At 43.3% G+C, this 26,601-nt stretch overlaps 1 protein-coding gene across 1 annotated transcript in view; it reads left to right on the top strand.

The window, feature by feature from the left end:
• The window catches only part of TBC1D8B (TBC1 domain family member 8B), a 98,353-nt gene that overhangs the window by 15,015 nt on the left and 56,737 nt on the right, over positions 1–26,601 (top strand). The window contains exons 3-5 of the mRNA XM_040323819.1: positions 10,210–10,328; positions 11,126–11,351; positions 15,572–15,812. Coding sequence (XP_040179753.1) covers positions 10,210–10,328; positions 11,126–11,351; positions 15,572–15,812 — 586 coding nt within the window. The remainder of the gene's footprint in view (positions 1–10,209; positions 10,329–11,125; positions 11,352–15,571; positions 15,813–26,601) is intronic.

Genomic DNA, 26,601 nt, shown 5'->3' with positions numbered 1-26,601 from the left:
TCCTGCAGATGTTATTTAAATGTAAATTTTTCTCATTTTTATTTATTTATTACTCTAACTTATATAGTGCTGTAAATTTATGCAGCACTTTACATATTTATTATACATTCACATTAGTCCCTGCCCTCAAGGAGCTTACAGCCTAAAGTCCCTAACTCACATTCATACATACACATACTAGGGCCAATTTAGACCAAAGCCAATTAACCTATCGGCATGTCTATGGAGTGTGGGAGGAAACAGGAGTACCCAGAGGAAACCCACACAGGCAAACATGCAAACTCCAGACAGGGAGTGCTGTGTTTGGGAATAATTAAACGTTTTTATAGTTGTTATTCCTTGATTTTATCAGTGTGACATTAACCACTTGCTGATTGTATAATACAGATACACGGCGACAAGGTGACTCTGCCGCGCCAGATCATGTACCAGGTATGTGATCTGACACTTCCAGGTAGGGGGCACGCACCACCAACGACCCAGCCATACTGTGATTAAACACAGTGGGCACCCGCCGATCGTCCAGATTTTACATACAGAGGACAGAGTCTTGCCTATGTAAACAAGGCAGAGCCCTGCCCTGTCAGCAGGCAAGTAATGGATTTCCTTTACCCACAAATTAAAGAATTAAATCTTTTACTTGCCTTTGTAAAAGCACCTTGCACAGTACACCAAAATACTGGCTAGGCACACATTTAATCCTTGATTGCCCTAGATGTTTAACCCCTTCCCAGCCAGTGTCAACAGTACAGTGACAGTGCATATTTTTTATTACTGATCACTAGTGTCCAAATTTGCGCAGCAATATCCCAGTCCTGCTATAGGTTGCTGATTGCCATCATTACTAGTTAAAAAATTAATAATATTCAGTATATATCCCATGGTTTGTAGACACTTGGGCCCAGATTCACAGAAAGCAAGGCGCACATTACACCGCCGTAGAGTAACCACCGTACGCTACGCCAACGCAGCGCAGAGAGGCAAGCATTGCATTCAGCAATCCAGTGCTCCCAAAGCTGCGCCAGCATGGCGTGGGTTTCGAAGGCGGTACGCCGGCGTAGGTGGAAGTGGGCGTGACCCATGCAAATGAGGCGTGACCCCATGCAAATGCTGGGCCAAGCGCCAGACAGGTACGTATCACAAACTGGGCATGCGCCGTGACGTGGACGCACCCCTATGTGCCTGCTCACAACCACGCCGGCAAAACTGCCTAAGCTACGCTGGATTACTGTGTACGCCATGAACGTAACGTACGCCAAGCCCACACGTCCAACGCACAATATGCCGGCTTGTGTTCCCTGGTGCAGACCTGAACATGTCTGTTGCTGGGTTGCACCTCCTTTATGGGGAATAACTTAATGCCGGACGTACAACTTACGCGCATCTCGCGTAGCATGCGCCGGGCACACGCACGTTGGTGAATCGTCGTCAGGGTCTAGCCTGTTTTTAGGCGCATAATAATTTGTGGGTCTGGCGCACAGATACGACGGCGCACATTTGCACTTACGTCGGCGTAACTTGTTATACGTCGGCATAAGTGCTTTGTGAATCTGGGCCTTGTTGCGCAAACCAATCAATATACGTTTAATGGGATTTTATTTTATTTGGATGCGTTTTTATAGCAGAACATAAAAATTATTGTTAGTCTTTTTTTTATAGCGCACAAAAAAAAATCAGTGGTGATCAAATACCACCAAAAGAAAGCTCTTATTTGTGGGGGAAAAAAGGACATACATTATGTTTGGGTAACGCGGTGCATCACCATGCAATTGGCAATTAAAGCAACGCAGTGCCGTAACACAAAAAATGGCCTGGTCATGAAGGGAAAGTGGTTAAAAAAGCTTAAAATTGGGGGGTATTTATTTTGTAAATAACTTTGCAACACCATGTACCAGAATTGTAATTCCAGTGTCTTTTTTAAATGTACTTTTATCTACAGCAATGCTACAGTGCTATAAACTAAAAATGATAAAAATACAAACTTTTTTTGTTGTTTCTGGATTGCATATTAAATAGTTATTGCAAGACAATATCACCAAAAGAAGAGCTTTTTTTTTGTCCTAAAAAAGACATATAAATATTACTTTTTCATAAGATTTGACAAAGTTGTTGCAAATCAATCAATAGACCCATAACAGCAATGGAGTTGCTCTAGTCCAGGGGTCTCCAAACTGTGGCCCGAGGGCCAGACGTGGCCCTTTGCTAGCCTATATGCGGCCCTTGGTACAACTGATATGAGGCACTATTCCTTCCACTGACACCAACAAGGAGACACTATTTCTTCCTCTGATACCAATGATGGGTATCATCACTGGTACTATTCCTCCTACTGATAGGGGCCCTACTCCTCCTCCTACTGACCACCAACCCTGAGGCCACATTTATTCTTACTGGTGCTGGGCCCGGGACATTTTCTGCACCCACTGGCCACAATCCGGCCCTTTCTAAATTCTGAAGGACAATAAAGTGGCCCTTTGTTTGAAAAGTTTGGAGACCCCTGCTCTAGTCCATAGTTTTGGTACAGGTGTGAAAGTTAAAGTGGTTACTATTCTGAACACGCCCTGTAATAAATACTGCTGCAGATTTTTTAAAGTGCTCTTGCCATGACCTTTGTGAAAGGAGAAGGCCTCTGCAGCGCAGGGAGAATATACACTGAATGATTTATTCCTGTTTGTCACAGCATCATTTCACGTCTCCCCTTCAGAGGAATCAATTTCAGTCTACAGTTGAATTATTGAATTATTTCTGGGATGCTCTTACAGTATAGAAGAAATTCTTCATATAATTCTTGGCACTTGCACTGGTCTTCCCTCCGCAGAACTCACCCACACATTGCAGCATCTAGTCCTGCTTGCTGTGGAAAAGCATCTTCTTAGACGTGAGTGGGCGGGGGTTTCCTCTAATAAGGGAATGCTGAAATGAATCTTCCCTGTAGTATCCTTGTTTGTTTCAGCTTGATTTACAGTCTATTTATATGGGGTACAATATGAGCCACTTTACATTAGGCTGGACACCCTTACTCAGTAACAGGTTTAAAGGGTCGGTAACTTTACAGGTTACTTTTAAGTGTATGTTTTATTAATACAATTCACAGGTATGTCTGCATAAATGCTGATATTATAGATAAGGTGAAATAGCTTATAATTTACATTTCTTTACTGTTCAGTTAAAGCAGAAGTATAGCATAAGCTATTTTGGCTATACTTCTCCTATAGATGACAGGAGTACAGTTTGTTCTGCACTCCTGTGATCCGTTTTTAACAGACAGCGGGTTGAAGCCTGCTGTCGACTGATGTCACAGAGCTGGTTCAGGCTCTGAAAAGATCCAACCATAAGGTCTGGATCCACCCATAAGCCTGGACCGACAGCTAGCACAGCCTCTCAGCAATTTGCCGAGAGCCTGAGCCAGCCCCTCCACAACTCAGAGCTTTAGTAAACACAGGGGTGGCAGAGCAAAGAGCTGGTGGCTGACAGTCCCGGCTCTCTGGTCACAGAATGCTGAGACTTGAGCGATCAGCAGTCTTTGATTGCTCAGTTCTCAGTGCAGAGCCGGCAGGGGACAGATGGAGCATCGGATCGATGCTGCATCCACCTAGGTGAGTATAAATGGTTTTCTTTCTTTTTTTTTTGGAAAGTCCATACTTCTTTTTTAAATGCCCTGTTATCCCTTTAAAGACAATTTACTTTAAGGGATCTTCATGTCTACTTGTCTGTGATGTGTGCATATTTAAATATTGGCAAATTCTCCACTATGATCTGAAGGATTGGACTGATCAGTGGTTTTTACCTATTCTTGAAAGTTTTTTGTAAATTTTTCCTATATTTGGTAACATATGTGAGGCTCTGTTTACTAAAAATCTATATATTTTTAGTTACGCATAATGCATCATCTGAGGTTTTAATCAGAGACAGTAACTTTAAGGCGACTTTTTCTTGTGTGCTTTCCCATGGGAATCCTTTGCCAAGGGTGAACTCTATATTAAATGTATATTTGTAAAATCTATAAATATATAAACAGACGCACACGTTATAATTCTGGCACACAAGAGACCCTGACACCAAATTTAAACAAATGCAAGTAAAAGCACAGAAAAATCAAGTATTTTTATTTAAACGAACATCAAAACTCACACAGGTATTTCTTCCAACACAAGGGGTTCCTCACCATCACTGCAAAAACATAACATTCAGCCTCCTGACACTCCTGTGGTAGCCTCTTCAGGGTCCCCCCGAACATCGGTACCTTTTTAGTCCTCCTGACAATGAAAAACGTCCCAGTGTTTATGCACAGATTCTGCACCTCAGCTCTGCATCTTACTTGCAGATTACTAGCTGTTCTGTGCCTCATGGACTTGCTACCCAGAAAACCTGGCGTAAACCACCACTTTACAGAGTAGCACAGGGTCACCCTGCTACAGTATATATACATATAATTATCTCCATTACAGTTTCCCTTTTAACAAATGGCACCATTTGGAATTCAGAAATACTTATTAGTAATAAGTACTAATATGACAATGATTGGCTATCTGTTTTAATCAATTATATGAGAGTGCTGGTTAATTAAGTGTCAAAGGTGCACAGGTATCAGATCAGCTGCGTGTAAATTGAAACGTGAACCTTGTCCTTTATCTTTGCTATTGTAATTTAGTTATATACTCTTTAACCCCACTCCCAGAGTGAACTACTAAAGGAGTTATCTATATCCACTAACAGTTTAATTGCATAATCTGGAAAGCTTCTTAACACTGCAGCCTGTCTGCCACTCAGTAGTGCAATCATGAATTTATCCGGCCAGTAAAGGAGACTTGGTGAACTCTAGTTTACTAATCTTCTGAATGAACTGAACCAGGATTTACTCAATACTGAGCGTCTGTTGGTAAAAGATCAGAATGCCTGTTCTTAGCTAGCTAGGGATCAGCAACTCTTGTCACCTGTCTCCATCTACAGGGCACAGTGCAGGCATCATGGATCTGTTAATATTGATATCTCAAATAAAAGTACCTGTCACCACCTGTAAGGAATCTATATTCTAATTACTAAATGTTTTCTGATATACTGTACCTGTGAATAAGATTAACTTAATTTAAGTAATCTTATCAGTGTTCTTTAAATGTGTAGTATTGTATATTTTGTATAAGCCAGTCAATCGCTGTATGTATTTTAATTATTTTTAGCCCCTTGCCAACGTCTTTTACAAAATGTATTTTATTAGCAGAAAAAAAAATAATTCAACAGATTAGCTTGACATTGTGATGATTACATCATACGTAACATAAGGGAAAAGATCTCAACAGAGGGATACAATAAAAATGGTGCATAGTTCTCCAATACAATCGAAATTGTCATTTTAAGTCCATAATGAACATTCAATGCTTTGAACTATACCTTTATGGTGGACTAAAACCTAGAGACGCTAATGCCCGGTACACACGATCCGATTATCGGACGAATGATGGTCGTTTTTTTTTTTTTTTGTATGCTAATCTCACGTCGAATCTGATGAGTTTACTAAAGTCACAAAAATTCTCGGACGGCAGAATAAAAAATTGGAAGTGATGTCATGTGTTGTAATGCATTTGTATTGCATTTTCGACAGCTGTACTGATTTAACGAAAATCGTACGATCTGGCATCGTACGGAAAAAATTTCCGTGCATGTCCGATAGAATAAAATCGCATGAACTGTCCTGATCGGCTCTCGGAAGCTCTGTACTAACGATCCGATTATTGTACGATTGTTTCGAAAGCGGCATTTTTCGTACGATTTTCAGATCGTGTGTACGAGGCTTTAGTGATAAAAAGAGGGGGCATACGTACATAGATGAACTGTATACAAGTTGCAAAATTTTACTCACTGTAACCATGTTCACTAGACCAACCCATGGAGGCCAGGAGTGTCATATAGACAATTATGCATAAAAAGAAAAGTGTTTGAACAAAAGGTGGGAAATAAGAGGGAAAGAAGAGAGAAAAGAAAAAGGAGAAAGAGAGGGGAGGAGTCCAACGGGGGGTGCAGTAGAAGACTATTGAAAGAAGTACTGTATATTATTGAACATGGTTGGTTGCATATTATCCACGGCTGCCAAACCCTGAGAAATGTATGAGGCAAGGGCCATCATGATGTCATTTATGTGATTTTTAACTGCTTCAAAGCTAAGCACAGGAGTTTTCCAAGCTCTCGCAATGGTCAACTTAGTTGCGGTAAAAAGGTGCAGAGCAATACATGGAATAAAATATGTTACGAAGAAGGGTATAAACCCTGACCAATAGTCTACGTACCTTAGGACATTACCCACCAAATAAGGGCCATAGTTCTCTCCTGTGAGCAACCCTGGAAACAAAGAGGGGGATAGGATGGAATGAAGTGAGCTAGTCTAGCTGGTGTATAGAACCATCTATAGAACACCTTGTAGGCATTCTCCAAAATGAGGACATTCTTGGAGCTCTTAGAAAAGGCTATTGTCATGATCTTCAAATCCTCTGGATCTAATTGTCTTCCCAAATCCTTCTCCCAGGTGGTAAGATTTCACTGGGGGTTTCCTGAATGAAATAATTGATGAGTGAAGTAAAGATATTAATCCTGGAGAATGGGGTTGTGCCCTGCAGAGGCTTTCAAAAGGGGTCAATGTATATGGAGTGGGTCGGGCTTTAATAAGTGGTTTGAGGAAGTGTCTAATTTGTAGGTAACTATAATGTTCCCGTAAGGGAAAATCATGGAAAGATCTAAGGGTTTCAAAAGTTAATATTTTCATAGGGGTGAACAGAGAATATATGTCAGTAAACCCATTATCTGTCCACCACGAGAATTGCTTAGAGTTTTCACAACCGGGAGGAAGTAGCGGGCAATGAGTAAGGCACAGTAATGGTAAGTGGGGGGAAATTAAACCTGTCGAAAATTTACTGGAGTCCCACAGGCTGAGAGAACAGGTCAAACGCAGCCTGAACCTGGTCGGGGTGATATATAGGGGAGGAGCCAGGGTAAAGAAGAAACGGGATTAGGGTGGAATTCAACTAAGTCAATAGTGGCCCATAGTGGCATTTGGTATGTGTCATTGAGGTGAGATAATGGGGCTATGTTCGCTGCCGTATATTATGGTTGGAGATTGGGGACCGAAAAGCCCCCATTGATCCGCCAAGCATAAAAGACCCGTTTATTGATTCGGGCCAAGTTGGGCCCTAGATAAATTTCAAGAGTTTGTATTTGAATTTGCAAAATATACAAGGTAATTGGGACTGGCAATACTTTATAGAAATATAGCAGTTTTGAAAGATAAGACATAAGGGGCCAGATTCACAAAGAGATACGACGGTGTATCTACAGATACACCATCGTATCTCTGACGTAAACGGGTCCTATCTATGCGCCTGATTCATAGAATCAGTTACGCATAGATAGGGCTAGATCCGACAGTGTTACAATGTGTTACACTGTCGGATCTTTTTTTCAATTTAAAAATGGCGCCGGGGGCGTTCCCGCTGATTTACGATAAATTATATGTAAATCAGCGAGATACGCAAATTCACGAACGTACGCGGACCCGACGCAGTCTTCTTACGACGTTTCCGTAGCGGCGTACCCGTCGTATACTTACCCCTGCTTTCATCAGGCGCAGCCAATGTTAAGTATAGCCGACGTTCCCGCGTCGAATTTAAATTTTTTAACGTCGTTTGCGTAAGTCGTTCTCGAATACGGACGGACGTCGTTTACGTAAGCGTCGCAACCACTGACGTCCTAGCGACGTCAGTGGGAGCAATGCACGCCGGGAAATTTCGCGGACGGCGCCTGCGCATTTAAATCGGTGCGGGAACGCGCCTGATTTAAATAGTACACTCCCCTAGCCGCGGAATTTGAATTCCGCCGGGGGATTTAGGATCCGCCGTCGCAAGTTTGGAGGCAAGTTGTTTGTGAATTAGCCACTTGCCTCCTAAACTTGCGGGAGCGGATCTTAATTCACGTAGAACGAGCGGATCTATAGATCCGCTGCGCTACGTGAATCTGGCCCAAGAACTGCAGATATCCTGCCAAACCTGGATAACAGAAAGTGAGACCAGGAGGAGAGCATGTCAGTAAGTTTTCTAAAAAGAGGGGGAACTTGGCCTGGCATAGCCCTTCATACTTGGGGGTAAGTCAGATACCCAGATAAGGCAATGAGGAAAGCCATTGAAACGGAAAGGTTGTTTTTAGAGAAGCCAGTTCAGAAGGGGAAAGATTTACTGACATCGCCTTACACTCAGTAGGATTAACATTCAGGACCGAAAGAGATGCAAAAGCATCCAAAAGGGGTAATAAGTTGGGCAACAAGATTCTGGGTGTTGGCAGAGTCAGCAGAATGTCATCTGCAAATAAGGAGATCTTATGGGCAGAACCCGCAACCTCTATGCCTTTTATATCTGGATGTGAACAAATCACCTCTGCCAAAGGCTCCATAGCCAAGGCAAATGGGAGCGGGCGAAAGTGGGCAGGCCTGTTGAGTGCCACTCCTTATCGGGAAGATAGAAGATTAAAACCATAATATTTTATTTTAGCCTGGGGGCATCGTATAGTGCTGCCAGCCAGCTTAAAATTAGGTATCAAAACCATAGTGATGGACTACAGTCCTAAGATAAGGCCATGACATGGTGTTGAAAGCCTTATTTACATTCAGCGACAACAGCATCCTCTCTAGAGAGTGACTATGGGTTTAAATTGACAGTAATCGATATGTTTAGTTTTATTTATTTATTATAATGTTTTTATACTTGAGTAGCATCCAGCCTTCCAAAACCAAACAAGTAAAACATGGGCTGGTTAGTTGCTATAGGTTACTGCACTCAGAAATTCGAACTTAAAGTGACTTTCATCTTAAAAAGGGTAAGCTGCTAGCAAGTATAAAGTGCAGGCACCTTACGTTACCTGCACATGCCTGCAACATCACTAATTTCCCAATATCCAGAGGAACAGAGCACATTTGTTCCACCAACACAATATCCTTCACTAATTTGTGGACAGACCAGTCAACAATTCTAGACAGAAAACAGGCCCAATAGTACTGTTTGATATTTGGGAGGTCAATACCCTCTTTGCGTTTTAGAGAAAGCCAGGTGGGCAAAGCAGAGTCTGTGGGTTTTAACTTGACAGAGATACAGGGACCGTTTGGAGTATGTATACCTGTTAAAACAATAGATTCATTTTTAATATGGCTGCTCTTCCAAGCCAAGAATAACACACTTTGTCCCAGGCTTTAAGATCTTTATTAATTCGGGCTAGCAGGGGTTGGTAGTTGCGACAGTATAGGTTTGACTGAGCAGATAGTAGCTGGATCCTCAAATAAGCAATGGTGTCTTCTTTCCTGGAAAAGGGATGCTGACGCTTACAATAAGACACCTCATTGAATGGCAAAGATATATTGAGTGTGTTTGATTTGGAGAGTAGTTAACCTTTAAATTGGAAAGGGACTTGAAATAGTCCAATAAAGCCAGCAGTGATGACCGCAGTTTAGTCAAGGACAGCAAAACCCTGTCAGCAAAGGCTGACAACTTATACAGGTGAAACTCCAAAAATGTGAATATCGTGCAAAAGTTCATTTATTTCACTAATGCAACTTAAAAGGTGAAACTAATATATGAGATAGACTCATTACATGCAAAGCAACATAGTTCAAGCCATGATTTGTCATAATTGTGATGATTATGGCCTACAGCTCATGAAAGCCCCAAATCCACAATCTTTCCCCTTCATTCGAACCCTCTTGACCGCCGGATTGGCTGCGAGTTTCCTGAGAAAGGGTTCCAACATAATAATATATATAATGGGCAATAAGAGGCACGTTGTCTTGTTACATTACAGATACAGAAGGCATCTGACAAGTGGCCATTGACTCTTACTTTGGAATGCGGAGAGGCATACAGGTATAATATCTGAGAGCAGATGTCCAAGGAGCGTAGTCCAATCCACATAATCCCAGTCTACCCTGTTAAATGTTATAATCTGGAAGCCCCCTCTAAAGATAGGGGGGCCTAGGTATCTCCCCACACGTGAATGTGTATCCTTTGTTTCTCATTCACAAAAACAATTGAGAATTAAAAAAAAGACACCACACACCCTTGTAATAATAACTGTAACTATCTAGGTATGTCAGGACACCAAACATTGCAGGATTTTATGTACCGATTTATTGCAGCCGAATATAAATTCATTTTTGGCAACATCGTTCTTTTTTTTTTCAAGGGGCTAGCCGAGATGAGATTTTAAAACACTGGCAATGGCTGGAACAGACTGTTATGAAGACGTTGTCAGTATTTGACTCAAGTGATGACGTAACCAGTTTTGTGCAAGGCAAAATCAGGGTAGGTATAGTTTTAATTCATATTTGTTCCATTACAATTACTAGAGGTTACTGATGGCATATGTATCACACAGTACAGATCACAATAAAGTCGAATAATTATGCTTTTGTTTTGAGTTTGAGTATCTCTTGCAATATTACCCCGATAACCTTTTGCAAATAACCTCAATAAGAGTTTACAGTGAATTTAAAGCAACCCTTTCCTTTACCGTTGAGTGCCACCATCTTACCTTTCACATAGCATGAAGACAATAAAATCGGGCAATCAATCATAGACCACACTTCAATGACTCTTTACTATGGCACTCATGCTTTACTACCTTCTGCATACATCATCAACCAAGGATAGTGTTTAGAGCTGGGAGTGAGGGAGTCAATATTTGCATATTAGTAAGGATCATTGTTGATGGGCTTTCGCTGTCTCCCCCTAAAAGTCTATAGAAAATTAGCTTGAAGCAGGCCAAATGCAGGTCAATTTCAGGCCAAATGCATCTGCTATATATTCAATATGTAAGTGAACTGATGTCTCTCAAAACAATGTCAAAAGAATGCTGCTGTTGCCCATTAAAGCCTGTTGAATATTTTGGGGAAAGGGATGCACATGAAAAATCTGATAGAGCAGATTACGAAAGTTCCACTATGTTTACAAGTTTTATGGAACGGAAAAGTTTACTTTCAATAAGGGCAATGTGCATGTATTAGAAAAAATATTTTGACAAAAATAGGATTTAGAGAAGGTAAAAATAGGCTTTCAAATTCTGGGAAATTAACAAATGCAATTTACTGTTTATCCTCCAGGGGCTCATTGCTGAAGAAGGAAAGAGCTCATTTGTAAAAGAAGAGGATCCTGAAAAATTTCGGGAAGTGCTGATGAAGTTTGAAAAATGCTTTGGATTGCCAGACCAAGAGAAGCTGGTGACTTACTATTCTTGCAGTTACTGGAGAGGGAGAGTACCTTGTCAGGGATGGTTATACCTCAGTACCAACTTCCTAAGCTTCTACTCCTTTCTGCTTGGATCCGAAAGTAAGTACTCGCACTGAGAAAGAACAAGCTGCTAACTGAATTTGTGTGTATTTGTTGGGAAGCTTGTAGTATGTGTGCAGTAGCAACGAGTTTATAAGCTAGATAGCTCATAAAATTAATAATGGTTCTAGAAAAAGGTCATTTTTGTAGAATTACTGTGCTGTAGGCTTAGATTTCCCCAGTGGGATCCTCACCTGCTGTACTTATTCAGTTAAAGAGAAGATAGAACTGTTTTTAGAGCAATTTTAATTCTGAAAGTTTTTTATAATTTTGTTAACACCTAAAGTGGTTATAAAGATAGATTTTTTATTTTTTTTAACAATTCTGCATTAAGGTGGAAACCTTCTGTGTGCCGTCACAAGGGGTGGGGCCACTATGTACCCCATACTCATTCACATAGGGGAGGGCTAGGACCTAAGGGCCCCCTTGTTAAAGGGAGCTTCCAGATTCTGATAAGGCCCCTGCCTGCAGACCCCCACAACCACTACCCAGAGTTGTGAGGAAGAGACCCTTGTCCCCATCAACATGAGAATGGGGACATTAATGCCATTAAATCATTATTAACAAAAAGCCAAAAACAACCTCAACTTAAGTGCATCATTAATCCAGGCCACCACTGCTCCCCATGATCCTCTTCAATGGCTCCACCCTGGAACCAAATCTCTGTGCAGGACAGACTGGGGAGCAGCAACTTGCTTGTATGGAGCCATGGAGGTTGTTTGATCCTGGTAACCTAATATCAAAGTACCATTGAGGAAGATTGTGGAGAGCAGTGGCAAACTTTCCTACTCCATTCAGTGGAAAGGGCGAGTATGTGCTGCTGATAAGTATGTACTGTATGTGGCTGGGATGGTGGAAGTGTCTGGGAAATAAATACAACCTGTTGCTATGTGGGGTAAAGCATTCATAAATATTTCTAGACAACATGACAGATCTTGGTTGTTTAAAGCCAAGTTCAGAGCAGATAAAAAAAATAAAATACTCTTTAGTCCAGTTTAATTTAAATGTTTAATTCTAAAAAACATATTTCTCGTTATTTTGCACCCTGTGATAATTTGCACAGTAATATTAATACTAGGAGAGGAAAGAACACTGTAAATCTTGGCCTGCTGTTTTGCATAGTGCAGTCCAATTGAGAGTGTCCCAAGAGGTGGAAAGAGCAAAGTGAGGCTGGAGCTGATTCTAGACCAGGCTTAATATATTTATTTAAACTGTGTATTTCCTTATTTCCCTGATGTTCTGCTGTATCAGTTACAGATTAAAAGCTTGTACATAAGTTTTCCGACGTATGTACAAATTATAATTGGGGTGGGGGTGGGGGGGGAGACGGACGGTTTTAATGTTTTGCCTTTTGTTTTTCAAATAACAAACTTGTTCTACTTACCTGCTCTGCGCAGCAGTTTTGCACAAAGCAGCCCTGATCCCCCTTTTCTCCGGTCCCCCATCGGCACTCCTGGCACCCCCTCCTGCCCCCAGAGCAAGCATTTTGAAATGGGTGCACCCAAGCAGGACTGCTCCAAAGCCGCTGCTATACGTATCCATTTACACACAGGGCCACGGCTCAGCCCCCTCTCTCTCCTCATTGGCTCACTGGCTGTGATTGAGCCTCAGCCAATGAGGAGGGAGAGTCCATGGAGAGCCGAGGCTCTCGTGCACATAACTGGATCACGATGGGGCTCAGGTATGTGTTAGGGGGGCTTCTGCACAAAGAAGAGAATGCATGAATGTAAAAAACCTTGAGCCAAAGTTGTTTCCCCAACTTGTTTGACTGAGAAGTGCTATGAATGTGTATTGCAGCTGTTGTCCCAGCTTTTATCTCTGGGGGAAATGTTCTAATAATAATCATTACAATGATCCTGGAGATGGGGGTGGAATTGTATTACAGGATCAATTATTACAGAAATTACTTTATCAGAGATGGATCAAGTTCTTGAAAGAAAAACACATGTGTATCTAAAGTTCAAACTTTTACTTTTTTCTCCTTGGATAACCTTTTATCAGTCAAGGCACCATTTAAAAATCATAGACAATCTCAAGGCACCTTTTAAAATTATGGACAGTCTCAAGGCACCCCATTCTAAAATGTAAAAAAATGTTCTAATAATTTTACATAATTCAGCAACAGCCACACGTAGTACACCCAATATTACAGATGATTTTTTTTCTTCCAAACCAAATTCACTTTTGCACACTGGTACTGACTAGTATACCAATGTTTCTCCTCTTCCCCAATTTCTCTTCATCAGTCAACTAATGTGACCTAATTGCTGAGGGAGAGAGGCAGAGGGGGGTCAAACAAGGATGATATGGAGGCGACAGACATCCTCCCTTATCAACTGATGACATTGGTTGTTGGGATGCCAGTGTCTAGAAAGTCCTAATGGTACATAATAAAAACCTGTGACTTTGTGTAACTAAAAGGCAGGCTTTATCCACCTGCTGGCTTGTATACCATTTTTTATAACTTTTTTTTGACATTTTGCCAAGCACCCCTGAAGAAGCCTCAAGGCACCCTGGTTGAAAAACACTGGTGTAGCGAATGAAAAAAATCCCTGTCAAGTTTTTTTTAATACCGCTGTGTCCTAGTAGTGAGATTACTCTTCACTTTCTGCCCTGTACGTACAACAAGGTGTGAGAATAATACTTTCCAAACAGTTATGCAGTTGATTCCTGTTCTGGTGACAGCTGAAAATGTTGGATGTTTCCTGACTTTCTGTTTTGGATATAGCGGTCAACAGGATAGATAGAAAGGGTGATTCTCCATAGTTTGGATTCTAATCCCTACAAAAATTGTGTTTGGCCTTTCAATACACATGTAGTTGTTTTATATTCGTTTAACCACTTGCCCACTGGGCACCTTTAACCCCCTTCCTAACCAGGCCAATTTTTTAGCATTCGGCTTATGTTCAGACTAGCATCGCTCCTCTCCCGCTGGCAGTTCGAACTGCCTTCTGTGAACTGCTATGGGTGTCAATACATTGTTAATGACACCCACAGATCGATTCACAGATCGCATTGCGAACTGTGAACTCGCACATGAATCAGATCGCATAGGTGAGAACATCCATGCGATCTGATTTCAGTGCGGGGGGGAAAAAAAAGTGCCTGCACATTTTTACCTGCAAATTTAATGCGGGTTCAGCCATACAAGTTTATGGCTGAACTCGCATCTCACAGACATCGCATGAGATCAGCACCTGCAGCACGGGTATAAATCACATCTGATGGCTAAGATCACGCTAGTGGGAACCTAGGCTAAATGCTCTCAAGTTTTGAATGACAATTACTCAGTCACGCAACACTGTACTTTTTTCACACAAATGGAGCTTTCTTTTGGTGGTATTTAATCCCCACCGAGCCTTTTATTTTTAGCGCTATAAATGAAAAAAGACTGAAAAAATGCATTTTTGTTTGTTTGTTATACAATTTAGCAAATTAGTCATTGTTCTTCATACATTTTGGCCAAAATGTATACAGTCTTTGGTAAAAAATTACCCAAATCGGTGGATTTTTTTTGGTCTGTGTGAAAGTTAGAAGGAGGAAGTGGGACAGGAAGTCCCCTTCAAAACTAAGAACCCCCCCCCCCCCAAAAAATGGCATGTAAGGGGGCGAGGAGTACTTAAAGCAGAAGTTCCACTTTTGGGTGGAACTCCACTTTAATACATTCTCTGCATTAAGGTAAAAAACCTTCTGAATGCAGTTGCCCTTCCACAGTCCCCCACTTATACATACCTAAACCCAATCGTGATCCATCGTTGTTCACGGAAGCAGCATCTCTCTCCCTCCTCATAGGCTCAGAGACAGCAGCCAGAGCTATTGGCTTCTACTGCTGTCAATCACAGCCAGTGGGGGGCAGGGCCAAGCTGTGTAATGATGGCTTGCTATGGTGGGCACTTGGCAGGGGGGAGGAACCAGGAGCAGGTGACCTGAGAAGAGGAGGATTTTTTTTTTAAGTTTACAATCACTTTAAGTTACTGAGTGCATTCCATTTTCATCTTGCAAAAAATTAGACACTTGTAACCATACTGATGCCATTTTATATTCAATCATGCTGTAATGTGTTTCCTGCTAAGTACATATTACGCTGTGTGGTGTGATATCTTCTGTCTGATCTAAAAATATATACTTTTTGGGAAAACACAAAAAAATCCATAATAATGACTATTGTATATGCAAAAAAATGTAAGCTGTTCATATTTATGTGTATTGTTCTACTCCAGTTAAACTGATCATATCATGGGATGAGATCTCCAGACTGGAGAAGACCTCTACAGTTCTGCTCACAGAGAGTATCCATGTTTGCTCTCAGGGGGAGGACCATTATTTCTCTATGCTTTTGCACATTAATGAAACATTCCTCCTAATGGAACAACTGGCCAGCTATGCTATGCGAAGACTTTTTGATAAAGACACATTTGAAAATGATCCAATACTGAATGATCCCCTGCAAATCACAAAAAGGTAAGCCTTTCCATTAAATTATCTACATGGAGACCTGTAACTTTTAGGCTAGATTTGCATTCCTAATTCCTTCATCCTATTGTTTGCAGTGTTGCATTGTTTGATCATAATCTTGGAATGAGAGAATTGGGCCTCATGCACATTGGAAGTTTTTACAGCTGCTGTTTTTAGCTTCAGGTGTTTTTTTTTTTTTTCCTACAGTCAATAAACTCTAGAGAATGTTATCCTATGTGTACAGGCTGTTATGAACTGTTTTTGTCTGGGGCGTTTGTCTGCAAACCCCCCAAATCTAGTGGGTTCTGAGAGGCGTTTTTCAGCTGTAAGAACGCTCTAACGTCATCAGCTCACCAGCATTTTTGATCCATTAAAAAAATAAAAAACAAAGAAAAGCCCTAAAAAAATGCTAGTGCAAAAACGTTGAAAAACTCGCTGCAAAGCTAATGCCGTTTTTATAACGTAAATATAACGTCCAGTGTGCATGAGGCTCTACAGTGTTACTAAACCCACAACAGTCAAATCAGTCTGCATATACAGTAAAGCATGCTTGTTATACTCACTGTGGAACCTAAGAGGTTAATCCGCCGCCTTGTAAAAAAAGGCTGTGTGATCCTCCCCTTCTTTTACTGTGCCCAATCCATCTGCTGATAGTACAGAGCCTTGGAGGCACTCTGTACATTCTCAGTTTGGTGTGTATTGCTAGAAAGTATTATTTTTATTTGGGAGGGTGCGTGTGATCGGCACTGTCCGGACAAAGGGTTAGGGGTCATGCAACCTCATAGGACAGTCAGTGGAGAAGGAAAACTCCTCCTACAAGCTTTAACCAGTCCTCAGCCAGGTACTTATAGAAAAAGACTGCTATATGTTGCTGATGAGAAAGGGTATTTGGCAGTTTATATTTACTAAAATAATTGCATTTCCATGTTCTGTGTAGTGTGGGAGACCAGATATAATGAATACAGGGTCCTGGCCACTTTAAGGTAATAAACGTTTATGTGCAGAATCCAACGATGTCCTCACCCGAGCCAATGCTTCAATCGGCTTCATGTCCAGGCGCTGGCATCGTAAGTAAAGAGAACAGGAAGTTTCCTAATGCACGTGCCCTTTGTGAATGCTCCTGTAGTCTTCTGGGATCTCTGATGTGTCCTAAAAGACTGCAAAGAAGGAAGGGTGGGTAGCCAACATCTGTCTTAGATTGCCGCAGCGAATCTGACCAGATGTAGGAGCGGATACCTGTCAAAACCAGGTACCTGTCCCACTCCCCCCAAAAACAAGCGGAAATTCCCCTCTTCGGAGAAGTTCCGCTTTAACTTTCATTTATATTCCATAACTCCTAAAATAAAAGTGGTCAATTACTTAAAACCCTCATAAGATGATATATTATCTTAAAGCTGAGGGCTTGTAGAGTAAAATAAGAATTTTTATTGTATGTCACACAATATTTATGAAACTGTTTATCAAACGCACACAATATACAGTGCCTTGAAAAAGTATTCATGCCCCTTGAAATTTTCCACATTTTGTCATGTTACAACCAAAAACATAAATGTATTTTATTAGGATTGTATCTGATAGACCAACACAAAGTGGCACATCATTGTGAAGTGGAAGGAAAATGATGAATGGTTTTCTATTTTTTTACAAATAAATATGTAAAAAGTGTGGTGTGCATTTGTATTCAGCCCCCTTTACTCTGCTACCCCCCAACTAAAATATAGTGGAACCAATTGCCTTCAGAAGTCATCTAATTTGCAAATAGAGTCCACCTGTTTGTAATTTAATCTCAGTATAAATACAGCTATTCTGTGAAGCCCTCAGAAGTTTGTTAGAGAACCTTAGCGAACAAACGGCATCCTGAAGGCCAGGGAACTCACCTGCCGGGGGAAGGAGAGCATTAATCAGAGAAGCAGCCAAGAGGCCCATGGTAACTCTGGAGTAGCTGCAGACATCCAGAGCTCAGGTGGGAGAATCTGTCCACAGGGCAACTATTATGCCGCGTACACACGATCATTTTTCGGGTTGTAAAAAACACAGTTTTTTAAAAATGTCATTTAATACGATCGTGTGTGGGCTTCAGAGCATTTTTCGGGTTCTGAAAAACGGGCAATTTTTTTTTCGAACATGCTCTATTTTTTAACGTTGTTTTAAACGTTGTCGGTTTTCGAGTTGTAAAAAATGGTCGTGTGTGGGCTGTAACGACGTGAAAAATCTGCGCATGCTCAGAAGCAAGTTATGAGACGGGAGCTTTCGTTCTGGTAAAACTACCGTTCGTAATGGAGTAAGCACATTCATCACGCTGTAACAGACAGAAAAGCGCGAATCGTCTTTTACTAACACAAAATCAGCTAAAGCAGCTCCAAGGGTGGCGCCATCCGCATGGAACTTCCCCTTTATAGTGCTGTTGTACGTGTTGTCCATCACCGCTCTTTGCTAGAGCATTTTTTTTTTTTAACGATCGTGTGTAGGCAACGCCGTTTTGATGATGAAGTTGAAACAAACTTCGTTTTTTCTAGAACCTGAAAAATTATCGTGTGTACGCAGCATAAGTCGTGCACTCCACAAATCTGGCCTTTATGTAAGAGTGGCAAGAAGAAAGCCATTGTTGAAAGAATTAAGAAGTCCTATTTGCAGTTTGCAAGAAGCCATGTGGGGGTCATGGCAAACATGTGGTGCTCTGGTCAGAAGAGACCAAAATATTTCCTTTTTACCCTAAAAGCAAAACGCTAACACTGCACATCACCCTGAACACACCATTCCCACTTTGAAACATGGTGGTGGCAGCATTATGTTGTGGGGATGCTTTTCTTCAGCAGGGACATGAAAGCTGGTCAGAGTTGATGGGAAGATGGATGGAGCCAAATACAGGGAAATCTTGGAAGAAAACCTGTTAAGAGTCTGCAAAAGACTTGAGACTGGGGCAGAGGTTCACCTTGCAGCAGGACAACGACCCTAAACCTACAGCCAGAGCTATAGGTTTGGATCAGGGGTCTCCAAACTATGGCCCTCTAGTTGTTTAGGAACTACAATTCCCATCATGCCTAGTCATGTCTGTGAATGTCGGAGTTTTACAATGCCTCATGGGATGTGTAGTTCTGCAACAGCTGGAGGGCCGTAGTTTGATCCCTGGTTTAGATCAAAGCATATTAATGTGTTAGAATGGCCCAGTCAAAGTCGAATTCTAAATCCAGTTGTAAATTTGTAACAACACTTGAGAATTGCTGTTCATAGACTCTCTCCATCCTATCTGACAGAGCTTGAGCTCTTTTGCAAAGTATGGGCAAATATGTCACTCTAGATGTGCAAAGCTGGTAGAGACATCCCCAAAAAGACTTGCAGCTGTAATTGCAGTGAAAGGTGGTTCTATAAAGTATTGACTCAGGGGTGCTGAATACAAATGCACACCACACTTTTCACATTATTATTTGCAACAAAATGCTGAAAACCATTTATCATTTTCCTTCCACTTCACAATTATGTGTCACTTTGTGTTGGTCTATCTGATAGACTCTATCACATAAAGTCCCATTAAACTAAATTTATGTTTCTTTCTCGTACATCACGGGACACAGAGCGGCATATTCATTACTATGTGGGTTATATGGAGTACCTTCAGGTGATGGACACTGGCAATCTCAAACAGGAAGTGCCCCTCCCTATATAACCCCCTCCCATAGGAGGAGTACCTCAGTTTTTTCGCCAGTGTCTTAGGTGTTGGTCATGGTTTAGCTTTGCCTCCACATCCTTGGGATCAAGGCAGGCTAACCGGATCTGTCCAACGGCCTCAGTGCTAAAGTGGACAGTATCCGGACCCCAAAGCCATGGGGTTTGCCCATAACGCTTCTCTTTTTAGAGAGCTGGACCCTGGGCCCAGGACTTAGAACCTTGGGCATCTAAAGCTCCTGTTTGCCAGGGTGCTATATGGGCCCAGGACAGTGGCTCCTTCATAGGAACCCAGGGCCTGAAGGTCTAGACGCCACCCACGGAGATGGGGGAAGATTGGACCTCTTGCTGTGCAAAAGTCCTGCGGCATGGAGCAGGTAAGTATTGGGGAGCCTGCGGAACTTGGTTCTTAGCAGATTCCCTGGAGGGAGGTGCACAGGGGGTCATGCCTGGGTATGCTCTGCATTGGCAAGGAATCACTATGTCTATGGTCAGAGACAGGATGATTCAAATCTTTTTCCCCCAGTGATAGGTGTCCTCCCTGGTAAGTGTTGTTTAGCTGGGTCTGCTGCGCTAGGTGTGGGATCTCTGTGAAATACAGGAGCCGTGTTTCCCATGCTAAGAGGAGGTCTGTGACCTACCTGAGGGCTTACCTGCCTGGGTGCTGCGCCGCTCCGTCCTCCTCCATGTGCGATGGCCCCCGCCGACGGGCGTGCCCGAGATATGAATGTTTTTCGCGCCATTGGCTGGGGTGGGGGCGCATCCCTGTGGGCGGCGATTTACATATAGGAAGGGGAGGCCCTTCCAGTAGCTGCCAAAAGCTCAGTGTCTTCCTGAGTTACAGAGGAGGAGGACGCAGAGCGGAGCTCGCTGAGGACACCCAGTGGCGGAAGGAAAGATTACAGTCGTTTTCTAAAGAATAGACTGTCAAACCTACAGATAGGTTTCCTTTTCCTTTTTTTCAGCAGATGGCTATTGGCAATACTTATTAGGAGACAGAGTATTTTTATTTTCCTCTTCAAAAAAAAAAAAAAAGATATAAAAAAAAAAAGAAAAAAGAAGAAGAAAAAGGGGAAAGTACTTCTGATCTCCCTTCTCAGTTTGGGCGTTAGTCTCTATCGTTCCCAAACCGGCAGATCCCCTTAGCTACGTCTGTGGCTGGGTGATAGCAGGTGTGCCTCGGTATTGTACCATGGCTTCTGGGTCAGAGGGTACAAAGGGTGGGGATTCCCCCGCAAAATCCGAGGGCTCAGACACGGCTATGCCGCTGCTCTCCCCACAGGACATATCAGGGCACGCCCTGATGGGACCTGGGGGATCTGGTGCTGGGGCTGGTCCAGTTCAGTCCAACCCCGGCTTTGTCACTGAGAGGGTGCTTGCTGTTTCTTTAGGAGAACTAGAGAAAAGAATGGCAAAAAGAATAGCTAAGGCTATATCGGGTAGAAAGCGGACTAGGTCTCCGTCACCCGAGCAGGAACCCTCAGACTCAGAGATCCTTTCCCTAGGGGAATTGGATAATCCTGACGTTTTGGACCAGGGTGGTTCAGAGATCGAGGATCCGGATACTGAGGAGTCTAGTTCAACCTCCCAAGGGGAAAGTTTGTGGGTTCAAGCTTTAACGGACATGGTCCATGAGGCATTTAAGTTACCCATACCAGAACCTCAAGAATCGGCGGTTTCAGCTTTAGGCTCATTAAGAGCGCCTCAAAGCAACGCAGTTTTTCCGGTCCATCCTCTACTCGAGGATGTCATATTTCAGGATTGGATCAAGCCAGATAGTCTTTTTACCACCTAAAAAAAATTCTCTGTTTTATATCCTATGGAGGAGAAATTCTCCAAAAGGTGGGCGCCCCCGGCGGTGGACGCAGCCATCTCCTGTGTGAACAGATCTTTAACTTGCCCTGTAGAAAACTTACAGGTGTTTAAGGATCCGGTTGATAAACGCTTGGAAACATTACTTAAGGCCTCCTTTACTTCAGCAGGGGCGATAGTTCAGCCCGCTGTGGCTGCTATTGGAGTTGCCCAAGCATTATCAGATAAGACTAAGCAAATGCTTAAACTGATCCCTGCCCAACAGGCAGAGGAATTTTCGGATATACCCAGGGCTATACGCTTTACGGTGGATGCTATCAAGGACTCCATCCAGCAGGCGTCACGTTTATCCTTATTTCTAATCCATATGAGAAGGCTCTTATGGTTGAAGAATTGGGAGGCTGAGCCCCCGTGCAAAAAACTCCTGGTAGGGTTTCCCTTCCATGGAGGACGTCTCTTCGGAGAAGATCTGGATAGATATATTCAGACTATATCAAGCGGCAAAAGCACTCTCTTGCCAGTCAAGAAGAAGGCCCGAGGGCCCGCATTTAAGCGCCAGCCCTCCCCGGGGCAGGGGCCCTCTAATACCAAGCAGTATCGACGGCCTCCTGCAAGATCAGGATTTAACAATAAGCCGCAGGGCCAAGCCACGGGGGCAAGAAGCAGTGGTACCGCAAGCCTGCGAAGCCAGCCCCCAATTCGGCCTTATGAAGGGGCGCCCCACCCACGATGGTGGGGGGAAGGCTGCGTCTCTTTGCAGAGGTTTGGGAGGCCAGCATTCCCGACTGCTGGGTACGGTCTTCCGTGACCACGGGCTACAAACTAGAATTTCTAAAATTCCCTCCTCCTCATTACCAGGAGTCAAGAGTACCAGGCGACCCTGTGAAAAGAGCCGCATTGATGGCGGCATTGAATCATCTGCTATGCCAGAAGGTGATAGTAGAAGTACCAGTCCGGGAACAGGGATTGGGGTTCTACTCCAACCTGTTTATTATCCCAAAGCCCAACGGCGATGTCAGGCCAATCTTGGACTTAAAGGGAGTAAATGCGTACCTAAAGGTCCGCTCATTCCGGATGGAAACTATTCGGTCAGCTGTCGCCGTGCTCCAGAAGGACGACTTCATGGCGTCCATAGACATAAAGGATGCTTACCTTCATGTGCCAATTTTTCAGCCACATCAAGTATTTCTACGCTTCGCGGTGGCTCAGCGTCATTTCCAATTTGTGGCGCTCCCCTTCGGGTTGGCTACGGCCCCCCGGGTATTCACGAAGGTCCTAGCCCCAATCCTAGCCAATCTAAGGACCCAAGGGGTCACGGTCCTGGCTTACCTGGACGACCTCTTGGTCGTAGACCACTCGTCTCCTGGCCTGGAACGAGCAGTGGCCCTCACGGTTCAGTACCTCGAGAGGTTCGGCTGGGTCCTAAATCGAGACAAGTCAGCATTCCTGCCCACAAGGCAGCTGGAATATCTCGCCATGAGATTGGATACAGAACAACAAAAGGTGTTCCTACCCCTATTAAGGGTCAAGGCCATCAAGGAGCTAATACAAATAGTTCTAAGAAAGAAAGGGCCAACTGTTCGCCTATGTATGCGACTACTAGGCAAGATGGTGGCCACATTCGAGGCGGTTCCGTACGCTCAGAGCCACACTCGCATCCTGCAGGCAGCCATCCTGTCAGCATGGAGCAAGAGGCCTCAGGCCTTAGAAATTCCTTTGCCACTCTCACCAAGAGTGCGGCAAAGTCTATCTTGGTGGTTAAACCCTCAGAATCTCCTGAAGGGAAAGACTTTCAGTCCTGTGACCTGGAAGATAGTAACCACAGACGCCAGCCTGATGTGCTGGGGAGCAATTTTGGATGGTTGCACTCGCCAGGGCACTTGGGCAGCGGCAGAGAAGCAGTTGCCCATCAATATCTTGGAGCTCAGAGCTGCTCGACTAGCCCTCAGGGCTTGGACGTCCAAACTACAGGGGTTCCCGGTGAGAATACAATCGGACAATGCCACGGCGGTGGCATATATAAATCACCAAGGGGGAACCAAGAGTCGAGCCGCTCAGAAAGAAGTGAGCTTGATTTTCTTGTGGGCAGAAGCCCATGTGCCCTGCATATCGGCTATATTCATTCCCGGAGTGGACAACCTACAGGCGGACTTCTTAAGTCGCCAGACTCTGTTGCCGGGGGGAGTGGTCTCTGCATCCACAGGTCTTTCAGACACTCTGCCAGAAATGGGGAGTGCCGGACGTGGATATCATGGCATCGAGACTGAACAAGAAGCTAGACAGGTTCATGTCCCGCACAAGGGATCCCAGGGCCTGCGGAACCGATGCGTTAGTTTGCCCTTGGCATCAGTTCAAACTTCTTTATGCTTTTCCCCCGCTCCAGTTACTACCCCGCCTGCTGCGCAGGATCAGGGTGGAGCACATACCAGTTATCCTGGTAGCTCCAGCATGGCCCAGAAGGGCATGGTATTCACTAATCCTGAAGATGGTAGTGGGAGACCCTTGGACTCTTCCTCTACGGCCAGACCTGCTATCGCAAGGTCCGATCCTCCACCCTGCCTTACGGCATCTAAATTTGACGGCCTGGAAGCTGAATCCCTGATTCTCAGGGGTAGAGGTCTGTCTCAGAAGGTAATCTCTACCCTAATCAGAGCCAGGAAACCGGTCTCTAGGGTGATTTATTAAAGGGTCTGGAAGGCCTATGTAGGCTGGTGTGAGTCCAAGCGATGGCTTTCTCGCAAATTTACCATCGATAGAGTATTAAGTTTTCTCCAGCTAGGAGTGGATAAAGGACTGGCATTAAGCACAATCAAAGGACAGATTTCAGCTTTGTCAGTATGGTTTCAGCGGCCGCTGGCCACCCACTCGCTGGTTAAGACCTTCATGCAGGGGGTCTTACGTATTAATCCTCCAGTTAAATCCCAGCTTTGCCCGTGGGATTTAAATCTTGTTCTGTCAAGTTTACAGAAACAACCTTTTGAGCCGTTGGCTGAAATTCCTTTGGTTTTACTGACAAGGAAGTTAGTATTTTTGGTCGCCATAGTTTCCGCCAGAAGAGTATCGGAACTGGCAGCCTTATCCTGTAAGGAACCATATCTTATTTTACATAAGGACAAGGTCGTTCTCCGCCCTCATCCTTCCTTCCTACCAAAGGTTATATCCAGTTTTCATCTAAACCAGGATTTGGTATTACCATCCTTCTTTCCTAAACCTACTTCCAGAAAGGAAGGGTTGCTGCATACCTTGGATATTGTCAGGGCCATGAAGGCCTATCTTAAAGCTACAGAGAAGATCCGGAAAACAGATGTGTTGTTCATTTTACCGGATGGGCCCAAGAAGGGGCAGGCAGCTGCAAAATCCACCATCTCGAGGTGGATTAAACAGTTAATCATTCAGGCCTACGGCTTGAAAGGGTTGCCTCCTCCGTTATCATTAAAGGCTCATTCTACTAGGGCCATGGGCGCCTCCTGGGCAGCACACCACCAGGTCTCTATGGCTCAAGTTTGCAAGCCGGCAACCTGGTCTTCTGTCCACACGTTTACAAAGTTCTACCAGTTGGACGTAAGAAGGAATACTGATACAGCCTTTGGGCAGGCAGTGCTGCGGGCTGCAGTTTGAGACCCTCGGATTCCGGGGGCTCCCTTTTGAGTAAAATTTAAAATTATTTTTTTCTCAACTAAGTTGGATTTATTATGATTTAAGTATATCTCTAAATTAAATCCTTTTGTCTTGGGAAGATGTCTCCCTCCCCTCATTGTAAGCATTGCTTTGGGACATCCCACATAGTAATGAATATGCCGCTCTGTGTCCCGTGATGTACGAGAAAGAAAAAGGAATTTTTAATACAGCTTACCTGTAAAATCCTTTTCTTGGAGTACATCACAGGACACAGAGCTCCCACCCCTCTTATGGGGACCATTTTGGGAGGCATACTGCTTGCTACAAAACTGAGGTACTCCTCCTATGGGAGGGGGTTATATAGGGAGGGGCACTTCCTGTTTGAGATTGCCAGTGTCCATCACCTGAAGGTACTCCATATAACCCACATAGTAATGAATATGCCGCTCTGTGTCCCGTGATGTACTCCAAGAAAAGGATTTTACAGGTAAGCTGTATTAAAAATCCCTTTTTTTTGTTGTAACATGACAAAATGTGGAACATTTCAAGTGGTAAGAATACTTTTTTAAGGCACGGTATTACCCAGTTTTTGGCAAAATATAAAAGATGGGGTTCAGTTGCTCAAATAGAAACCAGACATGTCAAGTCTTAAATTTGCGTGCACCCGTGAAATCGTCAAAAAACTATGGTACCCAAAATTCCCCATAAGTGACATTTTAAAAGCTTTTACAGCTCATCATTTTAGCATTAACCTTGAATTATGGTCCTAGCATTATAGCACTCGCATAAACATTTGTGGCAGTACTTCACTTATGGTGCAGTGATGGTTTACATACACCACAGAGTGTAAAACCTTGTCTTATGTAAACATAGATGTGGCCAGGATAATTGTATCTTCTGGGCATAAACAAAATGCACATGCACACCAAAACAAACCCCTTGGGTCTTTTGATTTGGTTGGATAATTCTTTACCGTCCTTCCTGGTGAAAGAAAATATTGCTGCATTAGCAGCTGCAGACTCAAATTTTTCTGTTAAAACTATTAAAGTTTACTAAAAGTCATGATAATGGCCAGTGATTCCTGCAACAGCAGATAAGACTAAAGACGGCCATACATGGATCAAAATTCAAATGGTTTAGGCACTGGCTGATTTTCCAAACCAATCGTGGACAGGGAGGTTTTACAGAAGTTGACCTACTGATCCACTTCTGTACAACTGCCCTGTCACATTTTCCCTGCTTGATTAGTGCTGCAATGATGATCTGTGTTTTCTGATGTTGGGGAAGTCTCCCTGCTGTCAGAATACAATATCTTTTTTTTTTTTTTATCCAACAAAATTTTATTAGGTTTCTCAGAGGTACACGTCATACTTATTCCCCCTAACAGTGCGGGGAAAGACAGAGAGCAACCGATCAGTAGCTTACACATGCAGGTCAAAATACATCTAACCACAGGGCCATCCCACCCCCCTGTCTCCTCCACCTCCTCCCATTTGACCGAGCATGAAAACCATTTCTTACCCAACATTAATGCCCAGCAGTCTATCGGTCACTAAGTCCACCGGGGCCAATCCCAGCACATCCAGCCACCTTGCCCAAATCCTCTCGAATTTGTATGCATTACCCCTATGTTGGTATATCAACCTTTCCATTCTTAATACCGCTCCAATATTGGTAACCCATTCTGTTATGGTCGGGGGAT

Source organism: Rana temporaria, chromosome 9 (assembly GCF_905171775.1).
Source record: "Rana temporaria chromosome 9, aRanTem1.1, whole genome shotgun sequence".
Taxonomy (NCBI): Eukaryota; Metazoa; Chordata; class Amphibia; order Anura; family Ranidae; genus Rana; species Rana temporaria.
Note: the sequence above shows the minus strand (reverse complement) of the source record. Positions and strands in the feature narration are given on the sequence as shown.